Source organism: Furipterus horrens, unplaced genomic scaffold (genome assembly GCF_987537825.1).
Source record: "Furipterus horrens unplaced genomic scaffold, mFurHor1.1.pri manual_scaffold_4, whole genome shotgun sequence".
In the NCBI taxonomy this organism is placed as follows: domain Eukaryota; kingdom Metazoa; phylum Chordata; class Mammalia; order Chiroptera; family Furipteridae; genus Furipterus; species Furipterus horrens.
Genome location: NW_028327174.1, coordinates 7,521,415 through 7,544,174, shown reverse-complemented (window position 1 = coordinate 7,544,174; position 22,760 = coordinate 7,521,415). Strand labels below are relative to the sequence as shown.

Here is a 22,760-nt window from a genome sequence, read left to right as displayed (position 1 = left end):
CAGGCGGGACCGAGGCGCCGGCGGCTGGCCCACACCGAGGGGAGCGGGCGGCGGTGAGTAGGCGGTGGCCGGCAGGGCTGGTCGGGGCAGGTCCGGGCGGGGAGCAGGAGCCGGCGTCGGGACCTCTCTCCGGAGCCCGAGCGAGGACACCAGGCCGCGGCCCCGCCTCCTCCCCGCCCCGTGCCCGCCGGTCGGCGCTGAGAGTTCGGAACAGCGCCGGGCAGGGCTGTGCCGAAGCCGCCGCCGGTACTCAGCCCGAGGAAGGCCCGAGGGCGAAGCCTGATCCAGGGGGCGCCCGGACTCGGGCCGAGCCCCGCGCGGCTCATGGCAGGGCCGCGGGGCGCGCTGCTGGCCTGGTGCCGCCGCCAGTGCGAGGGCTACCGCGGCGTGGACATCCGCAACCTGAGCAGCTCCTTCCGGGATGGCCTGGCCTTCTGCGCCATCCTGCACCGGCACCGGCCCGACCTGCTGTGAGTGCCGGGAGGGCGGGCGGGCGAGCGGGGCGGCGCGGCTCGGCCTGGGGACCCCCGCCCCCCACAGTGACGCGGGGCCCGGCGGGTGGCAGGCGCCGCCCCCGGGAGACGAGACGCCGACCCTACCCACGAGCGCTGAGCCTGGAGGGTCACTGAGACCCCAACCTACCCCCAATCCTGCCCCACTAGGCCTCTGACCCCGCCCACCGGGACTCTAGACTCCGCCGGTGCGCGGGCACCTCGGCGCAGGGGGGCGGGGGGGGGGGGAGGGGAGGACTCCGCCCACAAGGCATTGATTTATGCCCACGGCCCCCCCACCCAGGCCTTGACTCTGAAGGGGCCCCAGCCTTTTGGGGGGCCTTTCCTGCACTGAGCTGTCAAACAGGCACACTGAGCGCCCCCTCCCTGTGAGGGCCCCTCGCTCGAGAACAGTGAACCTTGCCTCTCCGATCCTGCACGCGACCTCGTGTCCAGGGCACTCGGGCAGTGCCTGGAGCCGAGGCGGCCCTAGGTGACAGTGGTTGGGTGAATGGTTGTAAAGCCCCCGCCAGCCCATTAGGACCAGCCTTGCCTCCCAGCTGTGTGCCGCAAGGCCCTGTGGTCTTCAGTGGGACAGGAGGGCCAAGTGGACACTCACAGTGTCTGACTGACAGCCACCAGGGTATGAAATGCCCCCTTCTTGTCCCCAAGCTGCCCAGTGAGGTTTTCATGGGAAAAGCTATTCAGGCCCCCTAGAGCAGTTGGCCTGGCTTCTGTTTCAACTCCCTCTGCCTTGGGCCCCGGCTCCTCATCCATCCATCCATCCATTCATTTATTCATAAAACGAGTGGAAGTTTATCTGGTGCCCCCAGCTTCTTGTGCTCACAGCACCCCACACCTGGCAGGGTCTGGAGTCTCTGTGTCTGTTCCACCTCCAGACCTGCCTCCCCAGGGACGCACCTGGGAGAGCTTTGAGGAAGGAGGGAGGGAAGGCAAGGATGCCTCAAGGGTCCAACTGCTCTGTACCATGTCTGTGGGTGTTGGGCTGGGCCCTGGAGGGCAGAGTTTTGGGGATGTGCATGCAGAAGTGAGCAAGATAAAGTGCAGACAGGAATCACTGTGCCCTGACTGCTGCGGGGCATGTGACAGCTGCACTAATAGAGGTGGGGAGGGCTCTGGGCTGTGGGCCTGAAGGATGGAGAGGGGCACCCAGCGTGGAGTGGAGGGCTTGCGGGGTCTTCTGTGTTGGTTGAGGGGCAGGTGGTGAGGCAGGAGGCAGGGGACAGGGCCAGTGTGTGAAGGGACTTGGGTATCACACGAAGCCGCTGGGTGGACCTGCGCCTGCGCTTGCACCTGCCGCCAGCAAAGTGCAGGCTGCTTGGCTTGCGGTCCACTCCTGTGTGTCCCAGGTGTGTGACTTGGGGGGAAAGCACAGGCTCCCCCCAGGCATCAGATCCCTCCCCTGCCAGGTGGGTTTGATAGTAAGACTGACCTCACGGGACTGTGGTGGGATTGAATGACGTAATGAGCATTCAAGGAACATTAGGTAGTATAAGTAGGGGGTGATGCAGAAAGTGTCTTCTTCCTTCATTTGTTCAACAGGTGTTGACAGTTACTGCTCCCTGCTGGGCCCTGTGCCTGGTAAGGAGATGACCAGCCAACACGGGGACAAACCCCACACAGGGTCCCAGGCCCCTGGCGGTTACATGTAGAACAGGGATGAAACTTCCATGTGAGGGGTGCTATAGCGGAGGCACGGGCTGGGAAGGCCTCCCAGATGGCTCATAGGCCTCACGGAGACACCATGTGGGTTTCATTTTTTAATTTTGAGCCTCATTTTTGGGTTTCATTTTTGTGCCCTTCATCTCTCCCAGAGCCAAATGGAACTTGCCGGGCCTTTGAAACTCTCAGAAAAATCTCTGCTACGAAAACCCAGATGTTCATGAGAGGCAGGGATGGGGGTGGGGGAAGAGGCTGGAGGAAGAATTGGAGTGTCTTGGGGACCTTTACAGCTTTCACACTGCTTCCAGCATTTCGTCATTGAGTAAACATTTATTGAGCACCTACTGAGTACCGGGAACTATGTAGGGTACTAGGGGCACAGGGTGAACAAAATGTGACCCCAGCCTTCTAAGAACACTGTTGGGGAGACTGAAATAAATGGTGAGACAAGTTGTTTTTCCCATCTGGTCTGGGAACAAGCCTTTGTCGGGGGCTTATGCCAGTGTCCCCTCCCCACTTTCACAGTGTCACGGACAAGGAGGCTGAGGGTTAGGAGGTTACATAGCTTGCTGAGGGGCTTGCTCTTAGGTCATGGCAAACGGGGTGGTTAGGGACCCAGTGGAAGGGAGAAGGAAGTGGCCTGGCCAGAGGTGACAAAAGGGGGCTCAAACTCATACATAGTCACCTCCCCTCTCTCCAGCCCACCTTGGGGCAAGTCCTTCCAGTGTTCTCAGTTCACTGTCCCTGGACTCTGCCTGGAGAAGCCAGGGGGTAGGAGGGGAGAGGGTGTGCTTACCCTCTGCCTTGTCTGTGAGGCCTGCCCTTCACCAAGCCCAGACTCAACCAGTCTTCCCCACCAGCCTGGGAGGTGGTACTAGAGCTTTCCCCAGTCCACAGATGGGAAAGTGAAGGCTGCAAAGACTGCTGACCTGCTCACGGTGGCACAGAGCGGCCTGGGGAAGCAGGGCCTGGGATCCACCCCTCGGAGGAGGTGCTGCCTGCTCTGGCCTCTGGGCCCACTGTATTGGGCAGGCAGGCTGCAGTTTTCAGCCATAGAAGGAAAGGCTTTGGGCGGGTACACCCAGGAGGCTTCGAGCAAGAAGGCTGGGCTGCCTCCACTGGTTCCAGCCACTCTGGCAGCCTAAAGCAAGGGTGGGGGAGGGGGATAAATAAAGCCAGCAGGCTGGCCAGCTGTCCCCTCCCAGGGTTCCCCAGGCCAGCCCTGCTGCCTCTCACCTGTCCTGGCTTAGAAACTGGGTAACCCTTCACTGCTCCCCCAAGAGAAGATGCCCCCAGGAGTGGCCCAGCCAGGGCAGCTGGTGTGCAGTGCCTGCTAGCAGCCCTGGAGTCTGTATGATTTCCAGGCTAGTTCAAACTTGTTCTGCTCCCGGCCCCATTAAAAAAAAACACTCACCTTCAGCTGCATTGGGACTGAACACGTTGGTGTGGCTTCTCCAGGTCTGAAATATGCAGCAGAAGGACCTGGAATGTGGAGTCCCAGGGCTGCCAGTTGCCCCTCTCCAGGCCTTAGTATTCGCATCTGTAACATGGGGTAAATACCTGGCAGATAGAGTTAAAAATAATGTGAATTCAAGGCAGGGGCTCAGCACAGCACCAGCGTGAGGTCCTCAATCCACGGATGTCCCCGTTTTTACAAGCATTTGTCTTGGCCTTAGTTTTTGTCTTTGCTACCAACTCCGGGTGTGACTTCCTGGGGAAGGGTGTCCAGAGTCGCAGTGAGTTAAGGGATCATAAACCTGCAAGCTTAAACTTGAGTCCTACCACTTCCAAGGGCTTTGCAGCCTCTGCTCGGATGCCCCTGGGGTCCCTGAGCTCATCCTGTGCCCCCTCCAGGCAGGCCCAACTCTACAAGCATGTGCTTGTTGCCTCAGTTTCCTCCTTGACAGTCCATAGACCCCTCCCTGGGAGGTACCTGGCTCCTTCCAGACTCATGCCCTTACCTGGCCACCTCCTCAATGCTCCTTCTCCCCTTTGCCTCTTACAGAGATTTTGATTCGCTTTCCAAGGAAAATGTCTTCGAGAATAACCGATTGGTGAGTCCCCAGACAGATGGAAGCCCAAGAGGCCATGTATGGGGGTGGGGATGGGCAGGGGTCTTGCAGGCAAGGGGCTCTGGCTGCTCCCTTCCCCGCCCCTGCTTCCCTCTGGCCCGCTTGTCCCTGAGGCACTAGGCCGCCCCTTCTCCAGATCATCCTGTGGGGTCAGAGCTGAGGGTTGCCCAGTCACCCCTGCCCTGACCCCTCATCCCTCTGCGGGGTGCTAAGCTGGGCCTCAGCTGAGCAGCACCCAGTAACCCTGCCTCCTCCCCCTCTTCCTGCTATGGCTGCTCTTTGTGCCAACCCCTGCCCCTGCCCCCACCCCAGGCCTTTGAAGTGGCTGAGAAGGAGCTGGGCATCCCTGCTCTCCTGGACCCCAATGACATGGTCTCCATGAGTGTCCCCGACTGCCTCAGCATCATGACCTACGTGTCCCAGTATTACAACCACTTTGCCAGCGCTGGCCAAGGTGAGAGGGGGACAGCCCTTCAGGGAGACTGGCCCTGGAGATGGGGCTGGGGACCAACGGAGGTTTTCTGAGCTGCAAACAGGCAGCTGGGGCAGCACACGTCATTCATCCTCTGGGTCATTCATTCGCTCGTTGAAATGCCCTTCATTGAGCGAAACAGCACTGTGCTGGGGGTATAGCTGTGAACAGGTCGCTGCCCTCCTGGAGCGCCCAGTCCTGTGGGGGAGACGGACCACGAACACGGCAGCCCGCAACTGAGCAAACTGGTGGGAGGGAAACAAAGCGGGGCAGGTTCACCGCCGTCTGTGAGTTCACCTCTGCACCCACCCTCACTTCCTGTTTGCAGACACTTCCCTGGCGTTTGTCCCCCAGCAGGGAAGGGGCCCTGTGGGGCTGTTCTGCAGTGTCTTCTCCAGAAGTGACAGTTAAGGCCTGAGAACCGAGAGGCTGGGGAATTCGGAGTGGGGGCTGGGGCCCTGGGTACTAGGGTATTTCTCTGCACCGAGTCGAGTCTCTGAGGGCTACAGAGTCTCCCACCTGGAGAATCCCCATGCAGGAATCTCCTGGGGGAAACTGGGCCTCTGCTGCAGAGAGGAAGCAGCCCAGAGAGGGGAAGCAAAGAGCTCAAGGTCACACAGCAGAACAGAAAGGCTGGGTGGAGAAGCCAGGGGTCCTGACTCCTGCTCCGGGTCACCGCTGTCCGTGGGCCCGGAGGAGGTGGGCACCTTGCCCTTCCCTTCCCCATTTCAGTCCTGTCCCCTGTCTCTGCTCTCCATGTGGACAGTCCCAGCCCATCTCTTTTAAAAAAGTGTTCTGTGAAGTCAGATCCTTTTTTCCTTTTTAATAGTAAAACATGCTTATTGTAGAAATTTAGAACACAGAAAAAAAGGATAAAAATTAAAATAATTTGTTACGCCCCCCCCCCCGAGATAGTGCTAGGGATTAATATTATACTTGAACAAATAACATTATATGCATTTTAATAGAAATCAAATTAAAAGGATTTCTTAACCACTGAGTCTTTGATAATAGGCAATAGGGTGGAGGTTAAGGGCATGGACTCAAAATTTTTTCTCTGTCATTTACTATATGGGTGACAATGGGCCAGCATGGTCACCTCTCTGCCTCAGTTTCCCCTTTGCAATGGGGATAAGCATCTTGCCTGTCTCTCAGGGTTGACGTGAGGAGTAAATGAGGAAGTAAAAAACCTGTGTCTGGCTCTTATTTAGGACTCAAGGTTAGTGTTATTCCGATGTCTTTATCCCATGGGTCAGAGTTCAGCTTACTTACCTAGAATCGCACAATGCAGTCCTGTCTTATGGAGGGCTTCCTGTCACAGCCCCAGCCTCTCTGCACTACACTTTTCTCTTCGGGGGAGCTGTAGGGTGGTGGAGCGATGAGGGCCCTTGATTCTGCTGTCGGTGGTGCCTGCTCTGATCCTGGGTCCTCACTGGGCTCCCTGGTGGCCCAGCTCCCTGAGCTGTGCCTGGGTGGGAGCATACCTTGGGCTTGAGGGGATTCTTGCTGCTAAAAGTATAGCTCGTACTTTTCATATAACTTGGCCCCTAATGCAAACCATTTTTATCCCACGTGCTGCTCAACCAAAGGAAGCCCAGCGATGTGTTCCAACCCTGGAGGCAATGCTGCCTGTTAGACTCCCCCAGACGGCCCCGTACTGTGCTTTCTGGGCGAATGGAGGGGTTTCAAGGGTGATTTTGACTGCACTTGACTCACTGGACTAGGCAGCTTTGAATCTGTCCCTGGTTGAGACACTGAAGTGCTGTGCTGGGTGCTCAGCTTGCACCAGTGACTGTGGGCACATCAGCTGACCCCTGACCTCCAGGATCCACAGTCCGGTCTAGAACCAGAGTAGGAGTACAGGAAGCCCAGCGCCTGGGAAAGCGGAGGAGGGCTACCAGCCCCCACAGGGTGGCAGGAACGGGTGTCATCAGGATCAAGTCCAACTTCTTGGTGTGGCCCCCGAGGCCCTCCCCATACTGAGTCGGCGCCACTTGCTGCCCCAATTTCTTGTTCTTGAGCACGTTACATTCTTCCCTGCTCAGCCTCTCTTCTTGACGATCCTCCGGCACCAAGCTCCGTTATCTGTTCCATCTCCTCCACCCCAGCACATTCTTTCCTACTAATCTTCCCATTTTGCCTCCAGGCAGCCTGCCCTGATATGTTCCAGGTGCCCCCGTAGCCCCCCTGCCCCGTGTTGAAGACATAAAACTGTGACCACAATATCATGATTACTCCTCTTGCTTCCCCTGCAGACTGTCACTGTCTGGTTCACAGCTACGTTGCTCCAGACCCAGGACTTATTTACTCATTTAACAAATATCTATCTAACTCCTCCCGTGTGCCAGGCGTTGTGCTAGGGAGAGAGCTGGGAACGAGGCAGGCTCACAAAGCTTGCAGTCCAGTGGGTGGGGAAGGGAGAGAGAGAGAGCAATGCAATAAGTGATATAATTTCAGGAGAATCCAATAAGGAAACAAAGCAAGGTAATGGGATGAAAAGCAATGGGAGGAGGGAGTAGCTACTACAGGTGAGTGGTCAGGGAGAGCCTCTCTGAGGAGGTGATGTTCGAGCTAAGCCCTGAACAGAGCAGAAGGAGGCCATGTGAAGATCTGGGCAGGAATGTTCCTGGCAAGTGGGCAGCAGGGGCCTGTGTGCTTCAGGGGGTGAGGAGAGAGGACAGATGGGGCCGTAGGGGCAGGGACTGGGTTAGGCGGTTAGGCCTCTAAAATTTTGGACCACGATTCATGGTAAGAAATACAGTTCCCATCACAATCTGAGCTCATGCACACACATGTAACTGAAATAAGTTTCAGGAAATGATTCTTCCCCTTCCAATGTCATGCGCACAGATATTTTCTGTTCTATTTCATCTTTTTAAGAAAATGTTTTAAAATCACATGGCTTCTCTATTACTGTGATGAACTTCTGTAATTGATTTAAAAAAAAAAGATTTTTTAAATTTATTTTTAGAGAGAGGGGAAGAGGGGGAGAGAAACGTCAATGTGCGGTTGCTGCTCGCATACCTCCAACTGGGGACCCGGGTCGCGTCTCAGGCATGTGCCCTGACTAGGAATTGAACCGATGACCCTTTGGTTTGTGGGCTGGTGCTTAATCCACTGAGCCACACCAGCTAGGGCTCTATTTCATCTTTTAAATGTGCTAGTTGCAATCCACTAAATTGATTTCAGGGTCCCTTAATAGATTGTTATCTGAAGTTTTGGTAAATACTATTTTAGACTACAGTAAGGAACTTGAGTTTTATTTATTTATTAATTGCCATACAAAAAACATATACAATAATAATAAAGTTGTCGTAGAGTAAAATGGGCTTTTTTGGTGTACAGTTCTCGGAACTGGGGGTTTTATTTTAATCTCTGGGTACAAAATAGGTGCTTAGTGAATATTTGCTGGAGGAATGAAGGAGTGGGGTGTTGGAGGAGGCTGGGTGGGGTGGGGCGAGTGGGTTTCTTCTGGTTTGAGGGACCGCAGTCAGGGTTCTGGGCCACAGCTGCCATCTTGTCGGCCCCAGGGAGCCAGCCCATTTTCCTGAACCAGTCAGGCCCGCGTTGTGTGGTTCCTTTCTTTCCTTCCCTTCAACCCCCCTTCCCTGGTGGGAGGAGGGCTCCCCGTCCTGCCGCAGACTGGGCACTGTTAGCTCTGGGATTGGACTGTGGCCTCTTGTTCACACGGTCCCTGCGCAGTAGGCAGCACTGCCCCACTTTGCAGAGGCTCCGCTGCGTGGGGACCAAAGGCGATGGCTTCGGAGCTCAAATCGTAGGCCAGGTGGGGGCTTCTCGGGACTCCAGGGTCTCTACCTGCCCCAGATCTCTTTCCTGTCTCTTGGCAGCTGGTGTCTCACCATCTGGAAAGGGCCTGGCACCCTCCTCCCCGCCATCTGCTCCAGCGGAACCAGGAGATAGGGCTCAGGTAGGCAGGTGCCTGGGGTGGGCGGTGGGGTGCGGGTGAAGAGGGTCACCTGGGGCGGGGACAGCTGACACTGCAGCGTTCAGGGGGTGCTGGGTTCTGTCCCACTGGCTTGGAGGTAGAGTCTCCCAGGCCAGGACAGGGATCAGCGTCTGGACATGCCAGGCCTGGGAAGGGGACATAAGTCACGACACTGACTCTGCTGTCCTGGACCCGACAGGATTTACACAGCAGTAATATGGCAAATACTTGCCTTAATGTCCATTGAGACAGAGCTTGTAACTTCCCTGGTGATTCATCCTCTAACAACCCTGGAGGCCAGTGTGGGGTGTCCTGTTATGCAGCTGGGAAAACAGCCTCAGACAGGCTGGGTCACGTGTCCAGGTCTCAGCTGGGATGTGGGGACCACACTGCCAGCCCTTGCCCCAAGGGGTGCCACCAGCCCTTCACTTTCAGACAGCACTTCACAGTGTGCAGAGGGCTGTCCTACCTACTCCATTTGCTACTTGCTGGAGCTCCTGAGGGACAGGGCGCCTGGCCCAGGGTGGGTGCCCAGTGCACATGTGCCCAGCTGGGACCGGCAGGGGTATAGGATTCCAATTTGCAGGTGGGAACCCAAGGCCCAGCGATGCCAGCTGCTTGCTCAAGGTCACGGGGCTTAGCAGTAGAGAAACTGGGACTTAAGTCTGCTGGGGCCCTAGGAGGAGAGGCTGAGAAGGTAGGTGAGGTGGGCCTAAGAGGACAGTCACCCTCTGGGGGCCAACCTGCAGGGTCAGGAGATGGGTAAGAGCAGTGAGGGGAAGGGGTGATGCAGCCAGGAGCCGCCTTGCTGGTGGGGAAAGGCCCAGAAACTGGAAGTCAGGACTTCTGTGTTTCTGTCCTGACTCAGTGACCTTGTGTAAGTGTTTCATGCTCTCTAGGCTTTAGTTTCCTCATCTGTGGAAAGGGGCCAGCGGCCATCAGGGGGGAGAACAGGATGGCTGGTGACCATGCCCCCAACCCCAGTCTGCCCACCCTGTTCCCTGCAGGGCGAGGAGCTCTCCTCGGGTCACCTGTCGGAGCAGGGCACCCACCGGACCCCCAGCAGCATGTGCGCGGCCTGCGGGCAGCACGTGCATCTGGTGCAGCGTTACCTGGCCGAGGGCAAGCTGTACCACCGGCACTGCTTCCGGTGAGTGGCTGGGGGAGCCTGGGGGCAGGGGCTTTGACCCCAGCACCCCAATGGCAGGGAGGGAGCTTCCGTGGATTCAGCGCTACCACATGCCAGGCACGTTGGCGGGCTCTGCATGCCGGAGCATCCTGCTCATCCCTGTTTTACTGAGGAGCAAACTAAGACCTAATGGGGGGAAGGCTTGCTCAGTCACATAATTAGAGACAGAAACGGGGCTGGAACTCAAGGTTTGAAAATGGAATAAGAAGCAAGGAAAATACAAATAACTTAGAAAAGATGTTATATAAAGGAAATCAGAAAAAAAATGGAAGAGTCAGAGGAACCAGTGACGACGGTTGCCACAGGCACTGGATCGAGGTTTAGTGAACCTCTGGTCTGGCGGGGGCCTTTGCTTCCTCTTGCAGCACAAACTGAATGTGCGTTTCACAGTTTCCTGACAGCTGGCCGTTTTCCTTTTCCTCTGGGAAGTCCAGGGTATTGAGACAGGATCCAGACTGGCCGTTGGGAGGAGGCGAGGGAGGGAAGGGCCTTAGCAGCTGGAGGAGAGGTAGCCAGCGCGTTGGGCCGGGCTGCCTGGCCAGGCTGAATACCCTTCCCCATCCTCCCTGGCAGGTGTCGGCAGTGCTCCAGCACCCTGATCCCCGGGGCTTACAGGAGTGGGCCTGAGGAAGGCACCTTCGTGTGCGTGGAGAACTGTGCCCGGCTGGGCCCGGGCGGGCGGTCAGGGGCCAAGCCCAGGTGGCCCCCAGAGCCAAAGCAACAGCAAGAAGATGCAAAAGAAGCAGCAGAAGAAGCCCAGGATGGGGAAGGAGGAAGCCCTAGCCCAAGTGCGGTCGCAGGGGCTGAGGCCCGGCCCCAGATGCCCACCAAGCCCTGTGTGCCGGACAGACCACAGGACCTGGCCAGCCCTCAGGCTGGCCGTCCCATGCCCGCCCCCAGGAAGGCCTTGGAGAGCCCAGCCCAGACGCCCCCGACACCCCGGCCCCGGTCCAGTCTGCAGCCTGAGCACTTGGAGCAGGGTGGCAGCGGCAGCCTCGTGAATGGTGAGCAGGGTCCGGCTGGGGCTGGATGTTGGCTGGGGAGTGTCTGGTGTTTAAAGGGACATGTGCCCTGGCAGTGGCCACGCTCTGTGCGTGCGTCTGTATGGGGCATGACCGTGATTCCGAGGTCATTAGTTGACGCAACAAGAAGAGACTGAGGCCTCTGTGCTGGGCTCTGTTCTCCACGCTGGGGGTGCAGCTCAAACGAAACAGATCCGTGCACATTGTACCCAGGCTGCCTGCTGCTGTGTGTGTTGGGGTGTTGGTGCTCCTTTGTGTCTCGTGGGCCTCAGTTTCCGGGTGTGTAGCAAGCGCACACTTCATGTGCCTGTGTCTCGACTGTACCTGGGACTCCACGTATCGGGTCAGGTGCATACCCCAGGTCCCCTCCCCTCCCACCCCCAGCCCACGTACTTGTTCCTGTCTGGATGTCTGGCACGGGAGCACTCAGGGGCTGGGGGTAGGGGACAGGCTGGGGTGTGTCCCTGGTCAGGTGGGCCTCTGGGGGCTCTCTTCAGGCTTGTCAAAACTGCAGCAGAGACCCCTGCCCCACCCATCATAGGACCTTCCCTGAGGACCTTCCTGGGCTTCCATGAGCTCATGCAAACGAGGCTTCTGGAACCTAAAATGTGCTGGGCAACCCCTTGTCTTTGGTTAGGGAAGGCAGGTAGGTTAGGAAAGACCCTGGGGCCTGGGGGACGAGACTCCCTCTGGCTGTCCGGTTCTGTTCTGCACCCCTGGAGGCCTGGTCTGAGCCCAGCCCTGAGCCGGGCACTGAGCTGGGCACTGGGGAGAGAGATGTTTTTTAAAGATTTTATTTATTCATTTTTAGAGAGAGGGGAAGAGAGGGAGAAAGCGAGAGAAACACCAAATGTGTGGCTGCCTCTCGCACACCCCCAACTGGGGACCTGGCCTGCAACCCAGGCATGTGTCCTGACTGGGAATCGAACCGGGGACCCTTTGGTTCACTGGCCGGTGCTCAGTCCACTGAGCCACACCTGCCAGGGCTGGGGACAGAGATATTGTTCAGACCTATTTGTGCCTTTGAGGTGCTGCCAGTCTCTAGGGGGAGACGGGCATGGACACGGGGGTTTCAGGAAAACTAGACGTCCGTTAAGATGGGGGAAGGAGAGGCTGCTGAGGGATTTATGGAGGACCCTTGGGAGTCAGGAGGCTTCCAGGGGTTGGTGACTCTGGGGCTGTGTTGAGACAATGTTTCCTGTCCATGTTGGGGAAGTGTCTGAGGGGCACTTGGGTTCCCCCTTCTTAACTGAAATGCAGATGGGGTTTCAGATGCCCTGGCCTCTTCCCTTTGACCTTCTCTGCTGTCCCCTCTGGTGCTTATCTAATCTCCCTGAGTTCTGGGGAGGGGAGGTGCAAGCCTGCGGATGAAGTTGCTGTGGCCACCTGGCGCCCGTGGCCTGCCGGGTAGGAGGGAAGGGCACTCCTTGGTGAGGCAGGCTTTCTGGCTGGCTCCCGGGTGCCCCGCTGTGCTGCCTGGCCCACTGCTGCCCATGAAAGCCCATCTCACTCTCCTCTCCCATCTAGGGAGGCTGCAAGAACCCCCCGTCCCCAAGCCGAGAGGGACACCCAAGCTGTCAGAGAGGTATGCTGGCTTTGAGAGGCTTTCAGGGTCCAGGGGGTGGGAGTGGGGGGCCCCTGGGGCCTGCTTTGGGGGGGCAGGGCTTCCTGCGGGCATGTGGCCCACTCCACATCTCTGAGTGGGGAAGGAGTGCTGTGCCCACCTCCCCCTCCCCAAGGCTCCTGTGGGCAGCAGTGCCTGGTGGTGACAGCCACCTCCGGAGTCCCTTCGCCTCCCCAAGCCTGTGCTGCCTTTGTAACATGGGAGGCGCAGGCCTGGCTCACTGAGTTGGGAGAATTAGGCACAGAAAAGCCCGAACAGCTCAGCTGTACACCTGGGGCCCCGCGTCCCAGGCGAGGACACCCATTTCCCACTGTTCTTTGGAGCTCTGCCTGTGTGGTCCGGGAGGGGGAGAGGTGGGCCGCAGTGTCACAGTAGTTAGACAGTGAGCACTTGCCGTGTGCCAGGTGCTGTGCCCACTGGGCCCTGACAGTGTCCTTGTGAGTGAGGATTGTTGTTGTCCCCATTCCACGGGTGGGAGGCTGACACAGAGAGGCCGGGTGACTTTCTCAGGGTCACAGAGGGAGCCCCTGTGGGTCCTCTCCTGGGCCCAGTGGGGATGTGGCTGTCATAGTCCATTTCAGTCACGGGCCCAGACTGGCCCCCTGCGCTGGGGCTGGGCGAGGAGAAAGGTGCAGTTCCACATCCATCCTCTTTGAAATGGGCTCAGAACTGTCCAGAGAGAGAAGGACGCTGCCCCTCTGACCTCCTCCTGGTTTCTGCCTCTGCTGCTGCCCTGCAGGATGCCAGCCCCCAGGAAGGACCCTCCTTGGATCGCACTGGTGCAGGCAGAGCCAAAGAAGAAGCCGGCCCCGCTGCCCCCGAGCAGCAGCCCCCGGCTGCCATGCCGAGACAGCAGGCAGGTGGAGAACGGCGGCGTGGAGGAGGGGGCCCCGAGGAGCCCGGCAGCGGCTGGCCTGGAGCCCAGGTCCTACAACCCCTTTGAGGAGGAGGAGGAGGTGGAGGAGCCCCCCACTGCACCCAGCCTGGCCACCGGCCCCGCCCAGGCCCAGCAGGAGTCCGCACCCAAGTCCCTGCACCCCTGGTACGGCATCACTCCCACCAGCAGCCCCAAGGCCAAGAAGCGCCCTGCCCCCCGGGCACCCAGTGCGTCCCCCCTTGGTGAGTGCTATCCCTGGAAGCTCTCCCGCCTGTCGGATCTTGGGTCAGGGCTGGGAGGCGGGGTGTGGTTCAGTAGACTCCCCTGTAGGCCAGGTGCCAGGTGTTTCACATATATCCTCTCATTTAATCCTGGAGCTCACCTGTGAGGTAGGTATTGTACCCCCATTTGCAGGCAGGGAAACTGAGGCACAGAGAGGGTGAGTCATTTGCCAAGGGTCTCCCAGCCCTTAGGCAATGGAGGCACGATTTGACTCGGGGCTCTAGACTCCATTCGTTGAACCCTTTGTGACCCACCTCGCAGGTCTGTCAGGGAGAATTAACTGCACTCTCTGGTGAGGTGCTTGGAGTCGGGCAGGTGGCAGAGCACGTGGCGGGGGTTAGCTGCCATCCTGCTGATCTAGTCACCCCCTCCAGGCGCTGACAGCCTTGGGCTCTGACCTGGCTCTCTGCCACTCAGCCCTTGTGACTGTGAGCTGTTCCCTCCCTGGGTCTACTGCAGTCTCCTCATCTGGAAAGTGGTAGCGGTGGGCCAGCTCCAGGGCACCGTGTCCCCTCCTCAGGCACGCCGTGTTCTTGGCTCTCACTGCCTGTAGTCTTCCAGGGCCCGGTCACCTTCCACCGTGGCTGCCTCCCAGACCTCAGAGGGGGCCCCTCAGACTGTGGGGCTGAGATCATGGTGGGGGTGATCAGAGGCAGGTGCTCAGGTGGTCTGGGGTCCCCACTCCGGCCCCTGCTGGAGCCCCAGGCGCCCCCAGCTGAGCCAGGTGGGGGTGGCAGACGGGCGTGGGGCACAGCCAGGGAGATGGGCTCTGAGTCAGACGCAGCCGGATTCAACTTCAGCCGGTGCTGGGACCAGTGCCTTCTGTCTGAGTCCGTTGCCTCATCTGGGAAGTGCAGATGACGATACTTTCAAGCGTGGTATCTGTGACCCGCATGAGGACTCAGGCAGTGCAGGGCAGTGCCTGGCCCAGGGCTAGCCGCTGCCAGGGCTGCCCTCCCTCCCTCCTCTGCTCCTGGAGAGGCCAGCCTCCATTCTGTGCCCTCCCCTCCCCTGGCAGATTTGCCTTCTAAATCCGGCTCTGCTCTGGGTCAGATCAGATATGGGAGGGGAAGCGGAGATGGCAGCCAGGCTGGGTGGGGCAGTGAGAAGCGCCTTCTCTAGGCCCTGGCTTCCTCTGGACGTGGAAGGACATGGGTGTCCAAGGCCACCTGCTGCTCCGTTAAGAGAAGGCCATGTCAGGGGTGGCGCCCACTCACTCATCTGTTCGTGCAGCTCTCCACACCTCCCGCCTCTCACGCTCGGAGCCGCCCTCGGCCACCCCGTCGCCAGCCCTCAGCGTGGAGAGCCTGTCCTCCGAGGGCTCCAGCCAGACCGCCAGCGGGGAGCTTCTGGAGCCGCCAGCCGTGCCCAAGAGCTCCTCGGAGCCTGCTGTCCACGCCCCTGGCACCCCCGCAGCCTCCGCCAGCCTCTCCGCCAACTCTTCCCTGTCCTCCTCCGGGGAGCTGGTGCAGCCCACCATGGAGCACACGCCTCAGGCCAGCCCTGGCCTTGCCCCCAATAGTCGGGGCAGCTCGGGTCCCCAGCCAGCCAAGCCCTGCAGTGGCGCTGCCCCCACCCCTCTCTTGTTGGTAGGGGACAAGACCCCCGTGCCTTTCCCTGGCACCTCGTCCCCACACCTCCAGGTCAAGGTGAGTGCACCCTCGCTAAAAGCTGCCATCCTGTCTAGGGGCGGGGTCTGGTCTCAGGGCGGGAATGTCCAGGGCCTTCTATCTTTGCTGGCCACTTACTTCTTGACCGACCTGGCTGTGTCCATCTACCCCATTCGCCACTCCATTCACTGAGGCGTAGCTCCATCTGTCCGGCCGTCCATCTCTTCACCTGTCCGCTGGCCTCGCCCTCTATGCATTGACGCATTCAGGCACCTATTTACCTGCCTGTCCCATGCACTTGCCCCTTTGGGATCCATTCACACAGCTCCCATCCATCCACACAGCCTTCTGTCCACCCTTCCATTCACTGAAGCCCCGTTTATGCCCGAGGCCCCCTCCCAGGCCCACCCTGCACTCCATCTCCTCTTGGAAGTGGAGTTGGCATGAGGTGACCATCCCAGGGAGCTCATGACCTTCGTGGGCTATTGGTATGCTGGTTTCAGTCCCTTGGCAAGAACAGAGGGTCACCAGGGGTCAGGGCATTCTACTGGGCACCTGATTTCTGAGGGAAGCCTCTCACAGCCACAGCCCCTTTGGGCCACCAGGTTCTGACTGTCCACAGAAAGGTGCAGGAGGGGCCAGCAGAGGAGAGGGGTTTCTCCTGAGCAGGGAGGGAGCTACTCCTCTCCATTTGCTGCCCAGGTGGAAGGTGGGGTCCGTGCTTTTGTCCTTCCTGACTGGGCCACGCTGGGCAAGGGGCTATACCCTCTGAGCCGAGAGTCCCCTCTGGGGAAAGGGTGGCTCTGAGGACTGAATGAGCTCTGTCTGGCCCTAAACTCCATGTCCTGCCCTGCCCTGAAACAGATTCTCACCCTTGCTTGGGCTCTTGGGAAGTGCATGACCTTGAGCCAATCACTTAAGCTCTCTGAACTTGAGTTTCAGCTGTAAAATGGGCATTAGAATACCCACCTTGCAGGGCGATTGGATCAGAATGTATTAGCGTCCCCAGAGCAGCAGCCGCGCAGGGGGTGCTGGGAACCAGGAATGTGTGTCGGATGACTGAGGGCATCAGAGACGAAATGCTGGGAGATTCCCTCTGTGCCCGGGCCCTCCTCCCCCTACCCCGAGCATCCTGCCCGCTTTCCGAAGTCTCAGGTGCTCAGGCAGCCAGGGTCTTGCTGCTCCCTCCCCAGACTTACTATCCTCTGTCATGTCACCCTGCCTCTAGTCTTCCTGCAAGGAGAATCCTTTTAACCGGAAGGCATCACCCACAGCGTCCCCAGCCACAAAGAAAGCCACCAAGGGATCCAAGCCAGCGAGGCCGCCTGCCCCAGGACACGGCTTCCCGCTCATCAAGCGCAAGGTACCAGCTGGGAGCTTCTAGCCTGCCTGGGCCCAGCCCCCTCTGTGGCAGCCTGGGGATCCCCATGGGACACTTCAGGGAGATGGGCCCTCAGACCTTGGAGAGGGGGCGCTTGGGGGGCCCAGCTGGAAGGGTTAACTTGCAGCCGGGGGGATTCTGCGCAGATCAGCTGTTCTCAAGCAGGAGCCATGGGTGGTACATTCACTTGTTACTAATAACAGTTCCAGGATCAAAGCACTCACATGATACACTTCTGGTGAAATAGATTAGCGTGTTCTCAAATTTGTCTCTACAATAAGGTCACCCTCTCACGTTGTGATATCACTTATGGACTGACAGAGAAGGGGGCAGGGCTGCCAGGAGAGGCAGGAAGTTCTGCCTCCCTCTGGGTGTGTCTGTGGCACTGGGGCCAGGGGCAAGGAGGGGTTGTGGCTGCACCACACCGACCCTTCCCACCCTGGAGTCCTGCATCGGCCCCTAGGACGTGGGGTAGAGCTCAGCCCGGGGCCTGTGATGGCCTCTGCTGACAGCAGGCGGCAGGAGGGGTGGGCTGTCCTCAGGCGACGGGGATGCTATCGGCAGGTCCAGGCTGACCAGTACATCCCTGAGGAGGACATCCACGGAGAGGTGGACACCATCGAGCGCCAGCTGGACGCCCTGGAGCTCCGCGGGGTTCTGCTGGAGGAGAAGCTGCGTGGCGGGATGAATGGTTCGAGGGCTGCTGGGGGGGCCTGGTGGGTGGGCCTTGGGCCCGGCGGGAGCCTCTCTCACCGCGGGGAGCCTCCCTGGCTCCTTTGAGGGCGGGTCCTGCTGCCAACCCTGGCCTCAGTGGGCACCTGGCTTCCAGAGGGCCGTGAGGACGACATGCTGGTGGACTGGTTCAAGCTCATCCACGAGAAGCACCTGCTGGTGCGGCGGGAGTCCGAGCTCATCTATGTGTGAGTCCTCTCTCCCCTCGGCCCGCTGCTCCCCTTCCTGGAACCCGGACAGCTTAGAATGGGGAGGTTCCCCTGTCTTCCTTCCCCCGTCACTGACAGCACAGGCCAGGGCAGCCTTGCATGGGGCTGAATTATGGTCACCTTATCCCCTCCCTCTAGCTTCAAGCAGCAGAACCTGGAGCAGCGTCAGGCCGACGTGGAGTATGAGCTGCGGTGCCTTCTCAACAAGCCAGGTACGTGCAGCCTCGTGCACCCCCTGGGCACCTGCCCTGGGGCCTGATGATGCCGGGGAGAGGGCTCCGTTCTTACCCTCCAGGCTGGGCAGTGGACAGACAGCCCTGATGGTGACACATGGACTCTGGGAACAGAGCCAGAGGAAGGGCCCGGAGGGGCCTGGAGGGACCGTCTGGGTTGTGACAGGGTAAATGGGCTTGAGCCCTGTGGAAGTGTGGACACACGTGGTGTCAGAGATGACGAGCTCACAGAAAGCATCAAGCTCTGGAACAGACCTGTGGGTGGGCGGGGGGTGGGGGTGCTGTAGCTCCAGCCCCCAGGGCTGCTCCCATGAGTAGGTGACAGCAGGTGCCTGTCCAGAGGCAGCTCTGGGCTCCCAGCCATGAGGCCAGAGCGCGGCAGGACTTTACGGGGAGGGAAGGGAGAGCGCGACTCAGAGGGACTCTGGGAAGGAGGGGCAGTTGGAGGGATGGAGTGTGGAGTCAGACAATCCTGCGTTCCGCTGCTAATGTTCTGGGGATGGGGGCAGGGAGGAAGGCAGGTTTCTCAGCCTCACGGAGCCTCAGTGGCTTCATGTGTAAGACAGGATGGAAGGGCCTGCCTTGTAGGGTATTCTTGGGATCAGGGGACAGTGGATGTGGAAACGCTTCGTGGCCTCTGAGGGGCTGACGGCTAATGGTTCTTACGTGGCTGACTTGGGGCCTGTGGCCGTGATACGGTGTGAGCTGCAGCTGCAGGCCAAGAGGCATCGCAGGGCTGCGGAGCCAGGGCTCTTGACCACTTCCCATGGCCCAGGTGGTGGGCGTCATCATTTCCTTTTAACAGATGAGGACATGGAGAGCCAGAAAGTCTGCCCATTGGTGGTGAACCTGGGCTCCTACCCATGTGTCTGACCTGGGCCCATCCCAGTAGACACAGCTCCTCCTGCCAGCGGGGACGGTGGCCTTGCCTCTCCATTGACTGGGGAAGTTGGGAGGCAGGATAAGACCCAGAGGCAGGAGTGGCCCTGGGGAAGCCATGGGAAGTCCAGCCTTTCCTTGCTGCCAGTGGTCGCTCCCAGACCTCTTGGGAAGCTGGGTGTGGCTGCCACTGAGCGGGAGCGGAAGCAGCACCCTGTAGCTAGAGTGGGCGCAGCACCCGTGCAGCCTGGCCAGCCTGGCTCTGGCCTTACCGCGCTGCTTCTCCAGCTCTCTGCATGGTGGCAGCACAGCCTGGGCTTGTCATCCTGTCCCAGAGGTTGCTTTTGCAGAGTGAGACTGGTTCATAAGGCCCCAAGTGGGCTGGGGACCCATAGGGACCATGACAGCTGTAGCCTGGGGGGTCAGGTTGCCCCAGTTCAAACCTGGCTCCGTCCTTGCTGTGCGGCACCAGTCAAGGGCTTAACTTCCCCGAGCCTCTGTTTCCCCACATGCAGATGGATGATGTACTTTACCAGGCCCCATATTTGGGAAATGACAGAGTAGGACTTGACCTGAAGCGCATGCTGTCCCCAGAATTATGCTGGGTCATCTGCTCCTGAGTTGTGGCAAGGTGAAGTGGTAGGGGGTAGGGGCATGGCCAAGAGGACGTCAGGACGCTTATTTCAAAACAGGGAGTCCGTGGTGGCAGGTGTTGTGGAGGGAAGGCCAAGTGTGGACATCCGTCCCCCAGGGGCCTGGGGTCTGGGTGAAAGGAATACCAAGGGGCAGGTGGACCCCTAAGGGTGGTCCTTGAGGATTCTTGAGAGGGGACTGGAGGAGCAGCAGGTGTATAACATCAGGGATGCCTCCTGGCTGGGCTCCCTGCTCCCAGGGTCCCCTCTAGTCTGCCTTCCTTTGTGGCATTAAAGTTCCAATATGCCACTTGGGTCACATTGCTTCTCCTGCATGAGGACCCCTGGGGTCCCCTGTTCTTCCCCCACCTCTGCCCAGCTCTGGCCTTTCAAAGACCTCATGCGGCCCAGCCCGAATGAAGGAAGCCACCATGAACAGTTACTGAGTGAGGGAATGAACGGAGGCAGGGAAACACCTGGCGTGCCCGGGCTGTGTGTCAGAACAGGTGTTGTGCGGGCCTCTCGGAGACCCCTTAGCGGTGGTGGTGTTGGTTAGGCAGCCTAGTATCCTTGGTCTCTTCTATAACAACCTTCATTTTTCCAAAAACTTGTAATCCCCACCCATCGGGGACCCTCCTCACTGTCCTCCAGACTTAGCACTGCCTTCCCTGAAGCCAGGAGGGTTTTCCTACCTCTCACGCCCCCAACTTTTCTCCTTGGGCAGAAAAAGACTGGACAGAGGAGGACCGGGGTCGGGAGAAGGTGCTGATGCAGGAGATCGTGACCCTCATCGAGCAGCGCAATGCCATCGTCAACTGCCTGGATGAGGACCGGCAGAGGTGACGTGGCTGGGTCAGGGGCTCCCCTGGGGACTCCTTGCGGGGAGGGCCCAGAGCAGGCCAGGCGAGCCCTGCCTTCCCTGCCAGCGACTCCAGTGCACCCTTGTTCAACCTGTGTGGGGTCGGGGGCTGGGAGGGACTGAGAGATTTTCTGGTGCTTCCTCCTGTGGGATGTTTAGCTTCCCTTTCTCATTTTAGGGAGGAAGAAGAAGATAAGATGTTGGAAGCCATGATCAAGAAGAAAGGTGAGGCCCCTCTGGGGCGCTGGCCCGTTTGAGCTCCTGGGTGGCGGGAGCAGGTGCAACAGAGGGTTGGAGTGGGTGCAACAGGGGTGGCACGCGCCAGCTCCCCGCTTCTGCGTTGTCGGGAAGGCCGCGTGTGGCAGGCCAGGCCAGCTTGTAGCCAGGAAGTCTGTGGCCTGGGCGTGGGCATGGGCGTGGTGGTGGGGGGCACTGGTGCCCGCAGCGAGGACTGTGGGGTACAGTGAGCGTTTTCCCAGCGTGGTTTGCCTTAAGCTCGGCGCTCACCTAGCAGGACCTGCCAGGAATAGACAGGGCCTGGAATGGTTAACAGGGCACCGGACTGGGAGTCAGGAGACCTGGGTTTAATATTGGTTCCACCCGTGACTCATTTTGTGGCCTTGTGGTTAAGGCTGGCCTCCAGTCAGACTGCTGGGGGGTTCCAGTCCCAGCTCTGGTGCTTACTAGTGGGTGACTTGAGTCAGCCACTTCATCCCCTAGGCCTGACTCCCCTGGTCTGCAGAATGGGGGTGATAGAGGCCCCACCTCCCAGGCGCTGAGGACAACTGGGGTAATAATGGTGTAAAGCACTTCAGCAGGGCTTGGTACCTACAAAGAGCTCAGCAGGTGTTAGCGCATTTCACACCCACATTCTCCTCGTCTGCAAGGTTAGGGGCTGGGAGAGATGGTGTCTGCGGGTTCTTCTGGCTCCAACAGTCAGTGTTTGTATCGCAGCCCACAGAGCTGTGAGCACCAGCCTGGGGAATCAGACTTCTAAAGATAAATTGATGCCATACTTCAGAGTTCCCAGACTGTCCTCACATTCCTTTACCTCAGATCCTTGTCAAAGCCCTGGGACAGGGTATGGTTCCCGTCCCACCAGCAGAGAACCAGAGACTCAGAAAGGTGAAGTGACATGCCCAGGGTTCCCTAGGAGGAGGGGCTGGAGCCAGGCCTGGCCCCTGTGGCCTGGCACTCCTTGGCCTCTGTCACAACGACCCCTGGCCTCCCCGATGGCCTCCCTGTCCCCATGTTGTTGAGACTCCCCTTTCTCTCCTGCAGAGTTCCAGAAGGAGGCTGAATCTGAGGGCAGGAAGAAGGGGAAGTTCAAGACCATGAAGGTGCTGAAGCTGCTAGGAAACAAGCGTGACACCAAGAACAAGTCCTCTGGGGACAAGAGCTAACAGCAAGGGGACTTCCACCTGCCCCCCTCCCGGCTCAACCCTGTCACTCTGGTTCTGATGACTCCAGATGCTGTGACAGACCCAGGGAGCAAGCAGGGGCCTGGGTCCAGGGAGCTGCAGGGGCTGAGCACACCTGTTCCTGTCCTGCCTGGTGCCTGCTGTGACAGGCGGCTCCTTGGTCCTTCTTTTCTCTGTCACATCCACATGGGATTCTTAGCTGCCAAAGTTCTGATCCAAGGGCCCTTTCACCGTGAGGCCTGCCCATGGGTCTCCTGCCTCTAGGGTTCTGCTCCTCTCGGGCCAAAAGGCAGGGTGCGGCTGCACTGGCTTCCGCCCGCCCCGCCCTGGCTCTGAGTCCCGTCTTCCTGTCCGGGGCAGGTGGCCCTGAATCTTTCTCCTCACTCAGGAGCTCTATTTATGAAGTCTCTAAGTTTGTTCAGTGACTACGTCCGCAGGCATGAATGCTCCTGATGGACAAAACCCTCCCTCTCTCTCTCAAAGTCCTAGGAGGCTCTGCCCCATCTTTCCTGGCTCTGGAGGAAACCTCCCCAGGACGGGGCTGTGACGGCCACCCTTGGTGGTGGGTGCTGTAGTGCTGAGTCTCCCAGCAAGGGTCTCTGGTCCCTGATCTACCATGGGGGTGGGGGGGTGCTTTCTGTAGGTGCTAATCCGGGTTCCTCAATACACTGTGGTCTGCCGCCTCACTGAGCACCCCCCTGGGGGATGCTGGGCCCTTCCTGTGTGTGGTCGGCACCAGTCTGTCTCCTCACAGTCCTCTGCTGTTCGTTCTTTCCCTGCTTATTCCACCAAAGGACTGATGGTCACTCACCCCGCCGGGAGGGGCTGATGGGGACAGCGCCTTTCCCCAGGGACTGTGCCCCACAGCTCTTGGTCGAAGCACTGTTGCTATAAGCTATTTCAGGGGCACCCCAAGGGCCCCCTTTCCTCCACACACCTCTGGGGTAGGTCGCACTGAATTAACTCATGAGGGTCTGCCTCACCAACAATAAATGGAGACAGCCTCATTGTTAGGGCCCCGCGGACTTGGGGTGCTTCTTCCTGGCCGGGTCTGCCATCTCTCCTGCCCCCACTGTGCCTTGGGGGGGCATCCCTGCTGGCCCAGGCAGGCATGTGGGGTTGTCCATCACGGAGCCCTCAGGCCTC

General features: G+C 59.2%; 1 protein-coding gene across 1 annotated transcript; it reads left to right on the top strand.

Moving 5' to 3' along the window:
- MICALL1 (MICAL like 1) lies at window positions 1-22,240 on the top strand. The gene is made up of 16 exons (XM_090272457.1): window positions 1-470; window positions 4,180-4,228; window positions 4,559-4,700; window positions 8,567-8,646; window positions 9,672-9,814; window positions 10,427-10,857; window positions 12,403-12,460; window positions 13,239-13,618; window positions 14,892-15,307; window positions 16,497-16,631; window positions 17,214-17,340; window positions 17,479-17,569; window positions 17,729-17,802; window positions 20,059-20,173; window positions 20,372-20,418; window positions 21,475-22,240. The coding sequence occupies exons 1-16, from the start codon at window positions 325-327 to the stop codon at window positions 21,594-21,596; spliced, it is 2,556 nt and encodes an 851-aa protein (XP_090128583.1). The 5' UTR covers window positions 1-324; the 3' UTR covers window positions 21,597-22,240.
- The last annotated feature ends 520 nt before the right edge of the window (window positions 22,241-22,760 follow it).

Bases quoted from the DNA above. Each gene is read 5' to 3' on its own strand.
- MICALL1 (XM_090272457.1), top strand. From the start codon at position 325: ATGGCAGGGCCGCGGGGCGCGCTGCTGGCCTGGTGCCGCCGCCAGTGC. The intron at 9,815-10,426 runs GTGAGTGGCTGG...CCTCCCTGGCAG, and splicing joins TACCACCGGCACTGCTTCCG to GTGTCGGCAGTGCTCCAGCA. The intron at 12,461-13,238 runs GTATGCTGGCTT...GCTGCCCTGCAG, and splicing joins ACACCCAAGCTGTCAGAGAG to GATGCCAGCCCCCAGGAAGG.